General features: G+C 42.6%; 1 protein-coding gene across 1 annotated transcript in view; it reads right to left on the bottom strand.

The window, feature by feature from the left end:
* Positions 1-13,300, bottom strand: part of csmd3a (CUB and Sushi multiple domains 3a) — a 631,117-nt gene that overhangs the window by 465,967 nt on the left and 151,850 nt on the right. The window contains exon 10 of the mRNA XM_060900611.1: positions 9,825-9,946. Within this exon, the coding sequence (XP_060756594.1) occupies positions 9,825-9,946 (122 nt within the window). The remainder of the gene's footprint in view (positions 1-9,824; positions 9,947-13,300) is intronic.

Here is a 13,300-nt window from a genome sequence, read left to right as displayed (position 1 = left end):
AAAAGTTTGGGGTCGCTTTGAAATGTCATTATTTTTGAAAGAAAAGCGCTGTTCTTTTCAATGACGATCACTTTAAACTAATCAGAAATGCACTCTATACATTGCTAATGTGGTAAATGACTATTCTAGCTGCAAATGTCTGGTTTTTGGTGCAATATCTCCATAGGTGTATAGAGGCCCATTTCCAGCAACTCTCACTCCAGTGTTCTAATGGTACAATGTGTTTGCTCATTGCCTCAGAAGGCTAATGGATGATTAGAAAACCCTTGTACAATCATGTTAGCACAGCTGAAAACAGTTGAGCTCTTTAGAGAAGCTATAAAACTGACCTTCCTTTGAGCAGATTGAGTTTCTGGAGCATCACATTTGTGGGGTCGATTAAATGCTCAAAATGGCCAGAAAAATGTCTCGACTATATTTTCTATTCATTTTACAACTTATGGTGGGAAATAAAAGTGTGACTTTTCATGGAAAACACAAAATTGTCTGGGTGACCCCAAACTTTTGAACGGTAGTGCAAGTGAGAACGGGAATTAACTTTTTTTTGTCAACATTCCATAATATACACAGAACAAAAACATATGATGTCATTGTTTAATAATTAACCATTATTCGCTGAAGGTGAAGTGAATATTGGTGAATAATAAGCGAGGCGAAGTCAAAGTTGAGGCTATTATTCACCCAATATTCACCGAGTCTGAGGCAGATAATTGTTTTTGGATGAATACACAGGTGGTTATGTAAAAAAATATATATCGTATAAAAAAAATAATTTATTTCAATCTTCAAAAGCAGCATGAAAATGTAATAATGGCACAGCTCAGACTTGTGTCGCTTATCTACACTGACTCACTTAAAATACTTTGTTTTGAAATCGATAAAATAAATCCCAATTCCATCTTACCTTTGAATAGCTTTAGACCAAACTTCATAACATCTTTAGTGCTTTTAGGAAAAGCATTTTCTTTCATCATTTGTAATTCTTCCTCACTTACGGTGACAAAGCGACTGGTTGCCATTTTGCCGAGTCGCTCGAGGTGATTATCGAGGAATAGTTTGAATTTCTCGACCAATCAGTGTGTACAATTTCCTATAATCACCTTGATATTTATGCTAAATAATAATAATGGTAATAATAATAATAACACATTTGTAATTGTAAGCAAATTGCTGTGGTTAAAAGAGGAATAATTTTTCAGGGTGTGCTGTTATGGCAAAATGATCAACCTTGTGCTTGGTAACGTTAACTCTAGTAACTATCATTAGCCGTGTTTTCTTCAATCTGCTTAATGCACAATTTGAAATTGCGAACTAAAATAGAAAGACTCTCGGTAGAATGGATACCTCCACCAGGCCACTATTTGGATCAAAATCTAATAAGTTGTTCCTTGGTCCACGGCCCACCTTTCCTCCAAATTTCATCAAAATCTGTTCACTACTTTTTGAGCTACATTGGGAACAGACAAAAAAAAATCCTGGATCTGTATACATATTTAGATCCTGGGTCTGCATACATATCCAGATTTGCATCAAAATCTAAGGAATTGTTCATTGGCCCATGGCTCACCTTTCCACCAAATTTCATCCAAATCTATTCAATACTTTTTGAGTTACGTTGGTGAAGTGTTATTGTTGTGAATAAAGTCATTCAATGATGAGGAGACTCGGAGATGCGTTTGACGTTACTTTACCGAGGTACTAACTGACTGACATATTACAGATACAGTGTTACTACACAGCCCTGTTCTAGTGTAGATCACTCCGCGTAAGGGTAATATAGTCCCATAACAACATACCACAACATCCCCCCTGTTTAGCTTAAAAGACAATCCTAGAATAAGAGGAGATGCATAGCTGTGTAGCAAACATAACCATGAACTACATTAAATTAACTTCATAAGTTTAAGCTTTGGTTACCATTAAATATTTCATTTAAACTCACATCAACACTATCATTCAGTTATAGTTACTTGTTCTTCTGTAGGCTGAACATTTCAGTTCACATGTCATTCATTCACATGTTAGAATTACTTATTTTTTACTGTAGGCAAAAGGCAAATTATATAGGCATTTTTTTTTTAATCACCTAGTCATTTAAGGACTATCATATCTCTCACAGTACTGATTCAGAAAGATAGTAGAATATTAATAGTGAGTAAACATATTACTGCAAAGTTGTAAACAGATTAATTCAAAGTTGTAAACATCTGTCAATCCCTGTCAAATGACAAGAGGAAAAGAATATAGAAAACACATTTCAACAGTCACATTCAGTCTCTGAAAGTGAGCAAGAGTGAATTATACTTGCTACTGGACATAGTCCCTGAAGTGTGCTGGCTTGACCACAGCCCTTCCGAAGCGTGTACGGACTGGCTGAGGGTTGTTGGGGTCGGGTGGTTGGCCTACAGGTTCACAGGATGGTGTAGACAACCTCTGTCTGTTCACTGTTACCCTCTCGGTGTTCACCCAGCATTTGTGGCACTGCCAGGTGTGTTCTGCTCACAGTAGGTTGTTGTGTCTGTGTGGTGTGTGTGTGTGGGTTGTAAGGTCCACGCAGGTGGCTCCTGCAGTGCCTCAACATGTGTCCATTGGGTGTCTGGATGATGTAGCTCCTTGGCTCCTTACACTTCTGCTGGATGACTGCTGGGTGCCATGTCCTTCTCTCCTTGCTCCACACTGTCACGTGTTGTCCAGGCTGGAGTGGAGGTAGTTCTCTGCGGCAGCTGCGGTCGTGGTGTTCTTTCATCACAGCTGCTCTGTGGGCCAGGTGCTGATGGTGTTGCTCTTTACCTGGTTCTGCTCGGCTTGGCAGTAGGGTGGTGACAGGCCTACCAAAGAGCAGTTCTGCAGGTGAAGGCAGCTTGCTGTTGATGAGTGTTGCTCTGACTTGCAGCAAGGCAATGTGGAGGTCACTTTTGTTTTGCTGTGTCTTCTTGATGATGCCTTTGATGTGTCTGATGTGCCTTTCAATGAACTCGTTGCTTTTGGGGTAGTGGGGGGAGCTGGTGATGTGTGTGATTCCCCACCTTTTCACGAATGCTTGGAAAGTCTGTCCCATGTACTGTGGTCTGTTGTCTGTAAGGATTTCGTCTGGTCTTCCAAATAAAGACATGTAAGACTGCATCTTTTGTGTGACTGCATGGCTGGATACTAGGGTGGGCATTTCGTCAACAAGTGGGTATTTTGAGTATCTGTCTACAGTCAATAGATAGTGGCATCCATTGATTTCAAACAGGTCAGAGGCTATAGACTGCCATGGTCTGGATGGTATCTCGTTTGGCTTGAGAGGTTGTTTTGGGTTGGCATCTTGGTGTTCAGCACACACGCTGCATGATCTGCAAACTCTTTCGACGTCGTCATTCATTTTAATCCAATAGACACTTTCTCTGGCCAGTCGGCGTGTTTTTTCTATGCCTTGGTGTGCTATGTGTAATTGTGTGAGAATGTCTGCAGTCATGGTGTCGGGGAGGAGTACCTGTCTGCCCTTGAAGATGACTCCTGACTCCGTGGCAAGTTCATCTCTGAAGGACCAGTATGGACGTAGATCTTTAGGTAAGTCCTTGATGTTTTCAGGCCATCCCTGCTGAATGAGTTCTGTCAGTGCACGGAGCTTTGGATCGTCAGCAGTTTGGTTGCACAGAGTGTCTTGTTTTTCAGGTGAAAAGTTTACAATGGTGATGGTGTGCCTCTCTGGATCTTCAAACTCTGTGTCGATGCCGTCTATCCTCTCATCCAGCTCGATGTCACCGTCGTTCTCGGGGTTTGGGAGTCGACTGAGGGTGTCTGCCAGGGCCATTTCTGTGCCAGGTCGGTACTTCACCTCGTAGTTGTAGCCTTGAGTCTTGATCAGCATACGTTGGAGTCGGGGTGGTGCAGCATGCAGTGGTTTCGAGCAGATGGTGATGAGTGGCTTATGGTCTGTAATCATGGTGAATGACTTTCCATACAGGTAAGTATGGTATCTCTGCATTCCATAAACAATTGGAAGCATTTCACGCTCAATGTTGCTGTACCTGGATTGGCAGTCGGTCAGGGTCTTTGATCCGAATGCGATGGGTCTGTTGTTCTGCACCAGTGCTATGCCAAGGCCTTTCTGTGATGCGTCTACTTCCAGTGTCAGGGGTGTGCTGGTGTCGTAGTATTTCAGGCATGCGTCCTCTGTGATGGCAGATTTCAAGTCGTCGAAGCATTCTTGGTGGTCGGCTTCCCATATCCACATGGTGTCATTTTTCAGCAGTCCTCTGAGTGTGTGCGCTTTCTCTGCAAACTTTGGTATGTATGTGGCAAGGTAGGTTAACATTCCCAAGAATCTGTGCAGTTCGTCTTTGTTCCGTGGTGTTGGCATTTTCTGAATGTCTCTGATTTTTTCAGGGTCTGGTTTTATGCCACTGTCTGTGTACAGGTTGCCAAAGAATGAAATGTGGTTTTGTTTGATGACACACTTGTCGCTGTTGAACACCATACCTGCCTCTGCAGCTCGCTCCATCGGCGCAGTCAGGTTCCCGTCATGCTCCTCTTCGTCCTTCCCGTAGATGACGATGTCATCGGCGATGCTGGCCACGCCTTGAAGTCCCTCCAGGATTTGGTCCATCTTGGCCTGGAAGAGATCCTGAGACACACTCAGTCCGAATGGCAGATGTTTCCAGCAGTACCTGCCGAAGGGAGTGCGGAACGTTGTCAGGATTTGTGACTCTTCATCCAGATGTATGGACCAGTATCCTGCTTTCGCGTCCAGCTTGCTGAAGATCTTTGCATTTGTGAATCTGGGATTCAGTTCCTCCACGGTAGGTATTTTGTGTGGGCATCTCTTCAGGCTGGCGTTTAGTTTTTGTGGGTCAAGGCATATGCATAGGGATCCGTCTTTCTTTGTGCTGTATGCAAGGCTGGAGCACCAATCGGTGTGGTGTTCTACTTTCCTCAGGACATCTTGTGCAACAAGCTTATTCAGCTCACGTTGGAGCTTGTCTTTGATGTGAATGCTGCATTTGCGTGGTGGGTCGATGAATGGTTCAGCGTCGGGCTTCAGGATGAGTTTTGCAGTTCCTTTGAAGTTTCCTATTTGGTCGAATTGGTTAGGGTACGCTCTCATGAGATCACTGCAGGTGGTTACTTTCAGGTGTTTTGTCTGTTGTCTGTCTTTCTTGCTGTTGTCAGTCTTTTGCTTTACAGTGTCCACATGCAGGGTGACAAGGTTCAGCAGTTCACTTGTGGGTAGTCCAACTACAGCTGGCCCTGGTACATCCACAACGTAGAACTTGGCGCTTACCCATCTGGAGTCCTTGTACTGGCACGGGATGTTGATGGTTCCGTAGCAAGGTATCTCATGTCTGCTGTATGCTGAGAGCTTCATGTTGTTTTTCTTCAGCTGCTTGTATGCACTTGTGTTGCTTCCATACATCTGCCTGAATGTGCGCAGTGGAAGAGTGTTTCCTGATGCCCCTGTGTCGATCTTTAGACGAAGTGTGTGTCCATGGCCTGGTACGTCGGGTGGTCTCATGTTGAGTGTTGTGCAGGCGTCATCTCTAGGCAGGTTGCTGTTGATGCTGTGCATGCATTTTTCACTGATGGTGATGGGGTGGAATTGTTGCTGGTACATGCATTCGTCCTCTTGGTCCTCAAAGTCAACTACATCGACTCTGGCTCTGTGGTGTGGCTTGTATCTTCCCCTGGTTGCCTGGTGTTGTTTGTAGTGTTTGTTTGGTGTTGGACGGGACTTACTTCTTCTCCGTGGAGTGGAGTCTGGCTTCTGTTGACGTCTGTTGTTTTTCCTGCAGTATCTCGCCCAGTGTCCCTTGGCGCTGCACGCAGAGCACTCGTCGTTGTAGGCAGGGCACTGACGCGGTTGATGGCTTCTGCCGCAGTTCTGACATGTCCGTCCTCGGTGTATGGCGTGAACTTTTTCTGCAGTAGTCAGACCCAGCTGGTTCAACTGTTCATTGCCTGCCGATAGCGCTTCATATTTCCTCCCTTCTGTTAGCACTTCAGCCAAGGAGTAGCCTTGAGGTTTACTGTACAGGTCATTCCTCAGTGCATCGTGTGGCGTACTGGCTATTATGAGCTCAATCAGACGTTTGTTCAGCTCAGCGTCAGTGAATTGGCATTTCAGCGCTAACGTTCTGGCTCTAGTCACAAAGTCATCAATGTTTTCGTCGGGTCTCTGTCTGTACTGCATTAAATGAAGTCTGTGTATTCTAAAGTTCACATTCAATTTCAATTGACCTTCGAAAAACCTCCACAACTCATCGGGTTTCTTCTTATTCTCCTCACTGAGTCCACTAGCATTCAGTCTCTTTAGTCCTTCATCTCTGATCCCTCGGCATATTTTCCTTGCTTTTTTAGCTTCATCCACTATTTCCTCATCCTCTAGATACAGATACATTTTCTGTTTGAAAAGAGAAATAGCCTCACTCAGATCCGGGTCGGACCAGTTCATCGTTGGTAGATGCGATGCCATTCTTGTCCTCTTTCTGGTCTCAAGCTTGAATCGTTACCACTGTTAGCCATCTAGCTTGATCCTGCTAGCCGCCGAAGTCTTTTCACCCGTCAGGCGAAAAAAATTATCCCTGGACAATTTTACTGTAAACTTCCGTCGGCACAAAGCAGTTCTGTGTGGCGTTGTAGGCGATTGTTTTCCGCTGCCACCATGAAGTGTTATTGTTGTGAATAAAGTCATTCAATGATGAGGAGACTCGGAGATGCGTTTGACGTTACTTTACTGAGGTACTAACTGACTGACATATTACAGATACAGTGTTACTACGCGGCCCTGTTCTAGTGTACGGTAGATCACTCTGCGTAAGGGTAATATAGTCCCATAACAACATACCACAACAGTTGGGAACAGATTAAAAAAAAAATCCTGGATCAGCACATACCGGTATATCTGGATCTTGGATCCGCATACATATCCGGATTTATATCCAAATTAAAGGAATTGTTCCTTGGCCCATGGCTTACCTTTCCACCAAATTTAATCAAAATCTGTTCCCTACTTTTTGAGTTATGCTGTGAACAAACAAGCAAACAAACAAACAGATGGAAGGCGAAAACATAACCTCCTCCAACAAAGTTGGTGGAGATAAAAATACATATGACTTTCAAAAAAAAACCCTCTGAAAGAAATTTATACGCTTACATGAGGTTTTTTTTTGTTCCAGATGAATCAACAAAGCAACACTTTTTTTTCCACATTCGATTCAGCACTACCACAGCTATTCACGGCTATTGTGATGGATGCGATCGGAATCCTGTGCCAGATATCATGTCTCTGAGATCCAGAGTGAGTATCACAAGAAAAAAAAACAGGGTTTAATCGTATAACGTTACTCAATGGAAATATAGACCATTCACAATTGTGTTTTGTCAACTTTTTGAAAAACAAAACAAAACACCCCCCTCCAAAAAACAGCTTCTATTTTGTGCAACATGACAATGGAAATGGAGTATTGATTGTTTTCCTATCACAGCACACCCCCAAATGTTGAATTCCTTCTTTAATAATAACAAAAGGCCATACATGTCAACCTATACGGAATGTCCGTATTTTATACGGATTTGATTCAATAAACATAGTATATGGGCGTATAAATAAAGTTATACGGATTCTTTTAAAAAAACTTCAATATTTATTTAGAGCTATAATCAATTCCCACGATGATAAAAGAACGCATAACATTTACAAACGTACTGTACACCACAGACAGCCAGTAAAGAGTCTTTTGAAATCGCGCGTTATCTTGTGGTAGCGAGACTTTGTTCCACTTCTGATCATGCGCACACCGCACTGCGAGAATCCCGCCAACCGTGAAGTCATAGACACCGGCTTCTGCATAGAATCATATGTCATCCTCGCCCGAGAATAAAGATGCCTCATTCATGTGCTGCGTTTAACTGTACCAACAGGTTTACCGTCCAAACGAGATCACATGGGATTACCTTTCACAGGTGAGACTGGAAAAATACTTTTCATTGTATTTGGTCATTATAACGTAATTTTACGAACAGATTTTCCTGACTTTGTGGCTAATATGAAGTCTCGCGCATAATAGCCGCTCGGTGAAACCTGTCTCCAAACAACGAAGTATTTCCTTCGTAACTCTCGCTGATAACACTTTGTGTTTTTGTCAAACATTGGAGCTTTGTATTCATTCTGAAGGTTTATTGTTATTAATATTGAATAAAAAGTAACTGGGTGGCACGGTGGTGTAGTGGTTAGCGCTGTCGCCTCACAGCAAGAAGGTCTGGGTTCAAGCCCCGTGGCCGGCGAGGGCCTTTCTGTGTGGAGTTTGCATGTTCTCCCCGTGTCCGCGTGGGTTTCCTCCGGGTGCTCCGGTTTCCCCCACAGTCCAAAGACATGCAGGTTAGGTTAACTGGTGACTCTAAATTGACCGTAGGTGTGAATGGTTGTCTGTGTCTATGTGTCAGCCCTGTGATGACCTGGCGACTTGTCCAGGGTGTACCCCGCCTTTCGCCCGTAGTCAGCTGGGATAGGCTCCAGCTTGCCTGCGACCCTGTAGAACAGGATAAAGTGGCTAGAGATAATGAGATGAGATGAAAAAGTAACTGGGATATATCATTGTTAATTATCATTCAAATTTTAGGTAAGTTATTTTAATTTGCATCTTATACGGATTTTATAAGGGAAATACGGATTTTGGAGGTTGGTTATACAGGTTTGATTGACCAAAGGTTGACATGTATGAAAGGCCACATGATGAGCACTTCTCCACCTACGTTTGGACAAAACCATGCTGCAGCTAATTCCTTCAGTTAACCCATAACCTGATGAGCATTCCAATTCTTTTGTGACTGACTTCCTGCCTGAAATACATATGTATTAAGATGTGAGTCTCATTAGACTCTGTGTGTCAGTGTGTGTACAGCACATAAACCTTTGGTTCCGACAAAGCAGAAACAGCTTAATTCTGATTACAGGATCTCATTTTTATCTAATTCTTCCTGTTTAAGTTTATTGACTGCTCAGGAATCTTTTAACGAATGCTTCTGTGCCATCATCCATCTCTGTAAGTTGGATGAAATGACCCTTGACCTTTCAGTACAGTACAAAAAACACTCAAGTGCTCAATGTGGAAGAATCAAGCCATTAAAGGGTAAAGCCACCAAAACAATTACCCACAAAGCTCAAATATCATATATCAACTCAGTCAGTGCGTTTACATGCACATCCAAATCGAGCTACTGTCGGTAATCGAGCTAAGGGTCCCAGCAGGGGTGCCAGAGAAATCCAATCCTACATGCACACAAGGAAATCGAGCTATTGTGTGAGGTACATTGTGCACCCGAGCCACAGGTGGCGCTACACGTCCCATCATGTTGGTACACTTCCGGTTGTTGTCATGAAGAAGAGCTATTCAAGAGTATAAACAAAGTTATCAGTTCCGTGTTCGTTCGTTCTCCTTGTTCCTCCTGACCTCTTCTGCTGCTCGCTACTACTACTGTTGTCATGCCGACCAAGGCTGTCGTGTTTCCCGCTTGTGGTCTCGTCACTCGTCACTTCTGGAAGGGGCAGTGCTGAAGTAAGTAGCTCGACTACGTAGCTCGATAGGGTTTACATGCACTAAGTAGCTCGGTTACAATCGCATAATCTAGGTCGCGTAGCTCGATTACGAGAAATCCAGTTCAGTTCGATTTCAGCCGAGCTAAGGTGTTTCCATGGCATTTAGAACTTCGATTTCAGTCGAGCTACGGCAGAAATTCGATTTTCTCTATGTGCATGTAAACGCACTGAGTGTCAGAGTCAGTGCCCTTATGGGTGTGTGTGTGTGTGTGGTCGGGGTGAGGTGATCACAGGTGAAGTGTATTACCTTATTTGGGTTACTGGCGGTAATTATCCAAACACACTGCGAGTTGCTCTCATACTGGATGGGGAAATTGGGAGAAGTAAAAGTCCCAGATGGACCGTAGAGGTTTGACCCACACGTTTTCACTGACGAAAAAAAAAAACAAACAAACAGTTAACACATAAGGATGCAGGAGATTTTTTAAATTTTTTATTTTGGCAGGAATGAATATGTGTATTAAGGGCTTGTGATTCGAAGAGGTTATGGCCCTAGCGAGTATCACATATGGCACAGTTTTGATCAAAAACAATGAAGGGAAAATGCTTCGAGAAAGATAACAAGGCCTGACTCGCAGCTGAGCATGTCATTATGAAGAGCACTAGATAAAAATATTTCATGCGTATACAGTATGAAGCTATAATACTGTATTATGTGTCGAAAATAGATTATCCTCCCATTCTGCCCACATGTTGGTGTGTAACACACTAACACAACACACCACTTTTTCAATATACTGCAGCACTGGTGAGGTTCACTGACTGAGATTTTAAGACATCGTTCTGTCCCTGAGATTAAAAAAAAAAAAATGACAAACACCATGAAACATGTGGCTGGTAATATGGAGTCAGATTCAACTATGTCAAGTCATGTAGCATGAATAACACCTTATAACATTATAAACACAGACAGGTGAAGACGTGAATAACATTGATTATCTCATTACAGTGGCACCTGTCAAGGGGTGGGATATATTAGGCAGCAAGAGAGAGAACAGTCAGTTCTTGAAGTTGATGTGTTGGAGGCGGGAAAAAAATGGGCAAGTGTAAGGAATGAGGTTCATAAGGGCCAAATTGTGATGGCTAGATGACTGGGTCTGAGCATCTCCAAAATGACACATCTTGTAGGGTGTTCCTGGTATGCAGTGGTTAGTACCTACCAAAAGTGGACCAAGGATCCAAAGGACAACCGGTGAACCGGCGACAGGATCATGAGTGTCAAAAGCTCATTGATTCACATGGGCCATGAAGGCTAGCCCATAAGGTTCAATCCAGAAGAGCTACTGGAGCACAAACTGCTGATAAAGTTAATGTTGACATCTTTCTGTTTTAGCCAGCATTAACTTTTTCAGCAGTTTGTGCCACGGTAGCTCTTCTGTGGGATTGGACCACACGGGCTAGCCTTCATGCCCCATGTGAATCAATGAGCCTTTGACACCCATGACCCTGTCGCCGGTTCACCGGTTGTCCTTTGGATCCTTGGTCCACTTTTGGTAGGTACTAACCACTGCACCCCACAAGATGTGCCATTTGCGAGATGCTCAGACCCAGTCATCTAGCTATCACAATTTGGCCCTTGTCAAAGTGTCAAAGTCGCTCAGGTCCTTACATTACACTTGCCCATTTTTCCTGCTTACAAAACATCAACTTCAAGAAGTGACTGTTCTCTTGCTCCCTAATATAGTCCACCCCTTGACAAGTGCCATTGGAATGAGATAATTAACAGTTATTCCACGAAATTGAGTCGTACATGAGCTGATAGCCGATGAGGCGCGTAGCACCGAATTGTCTGCAAGCCATGTATGACTCGATTTCATAGAATAACTGTTTTATTCTATCCACATTCACTGGATTTTGAGAAATGGAGCATTTTTATTTTATTTTTTGCAAATTCGATAAATAAAAACTTTATACAAAATCTCCGACAAAATAATTTCCACTTAGAATATAAACAAACTGGCAAAATGACAGGAGCAATTTGTGAAAAATGTGATAATAATAATAATAATTCTTGAAAAATCAAAAAGATATGTTCTTAACATCAAATACTTTCATTCCATATTTTGTTGCTTATTTTTTTGTATTTTTCAGGGTTTTGTTTTCGAGTAGAGTTTTTATTTCGTCCTCGGTTGCTTCAGCAACACGCGCCGCCATTTTGTTTTTCTCTACTCACGGTATATGAGCTGATATCCTAGTAGTAGAGTAGCCAATCAGAGCGCACGATTGCTCATATCCAGTGAACATGGATAGAAAAATTAATTCACTTCACCTGTCAGTGTTTTTAACGTTATAGCTGATCAGTGTATACAGTCTCAGTATCCGTCACACTGTAATAACTGTTCATAAGAACACTGTAGACTGATGTAATGCGCTATAGCAAAGTCACTGTACCTCAGTGTTATAGTGCATTATAACATCAGTGAACAGAATAAATGTAGACATGAATTCATGCTTTATAAAGCTTTATGTAACGAATCGTTTAAGAGACATACGTATATACAGTAGATGCTTAGCATTGTAGTCACATTCATAATGCTTTATAAAGCACACTATGACATTAATTATCGAGTAATAACCGTTCATAAGAATGTCGAGGGTACCAATGCTGTAATGTAAATCTAATGTAACATTTTCCGATATCACTGCAGGAACATGGTTTTGCTTAGAGCCTGAATAGAGCGTTTATAATGCGTCATAATGTATTCAAAATGAAAAGCAGTTTCCACTGAATACCTGGGGATATTCAGGCATTCGAAGAATACAGTATGTGTATATACAGTATGTACACTGTAAAAAATGTCCGTAGAATTAACAGTGAATTTATGTAAAATCATGACATAAAAAAAACTGTAAATACAAAAACAATGAAGCAGTGTGTAATTTACATCAATATACTGTAAAACTCATAACTCTTCGACAAGCTAGCTGAAGAAAGCGAGCGTTTTGGGCTCTCGATCAATGCCAAAAAGACAAAAACCATGGTCATCTCAAAGTCAACACCAGAACCGGTCTGCTCGCTCAAACTTGGCACTGTCCCGATTGAACAAGTCTCCCAATTCATTAACCTTGGTGCTCTAGTCACCTCGGATGGTCGAAGCAAGAAGGAAATCCGTCGGCGTATCACTCTAGCGAAGGATTCGTTCGATCGCCTACGGCCAATCCTCGCAGATCGCTCACTTTCAGTGCCAACCAGAGTTCGTCTTCTTAAATGCTACGTTTGGTCAGTACTTTTGTATGGCTGCGAGGCATGGACTTTCACTGCCGAAACCCGGCGCAACATTGAGGCTACAGAAATGTGGCTCTACAGACGCATGTTGAGAATCTCCTATATCGATCGAGTCACCAACGACGAGGTACTCAACAGGATCCAGCAAGAACGGCAGCTTCTACGTACGATCGAACGCCGACAGACCAGTTTCGTCGGCCACGTGATTCGAAAGCAACAATTGGAGGACCTTGCCCTTTCGGGGAAAATCACGGGAAAACGCGCAAGGGGCAGACAACGTAAAACTTTCCTGGACAATTTTCCAAAAGCAACACCGAGAACAGTCTGGGACACTTCTCGCATACGAGGAAAAATTATAGATTGGACGTTTGGGTTCGTCTAGGCCCTTTGGGGCATGGCACAAACAGAGAGAGACTGTAAAACTCCTAACCATCGTTAATTTAACAGTAAGAATATGTTGAATTGGTCATATTTTTTTGTATAATTTACAAATTGTT

The sequence above is a fragment of the Neoarius graeffei genome, chromosome 19 (assembly GCF_027579695.1).
Source record: "Neoarius graeffei isolate fNeoGra1 chromosome 19, fNeoGra1.pri, whole genome shotgun sequence".
NCBI lineage: Eukaryota > Metazoa > Chordata > Actinopteri > Siluriformes > Ariidae > Neoarius > Neoarius graeffei.
This window is presented reverse-complemented; position numbering and strand designations above follow the sequence as displayed.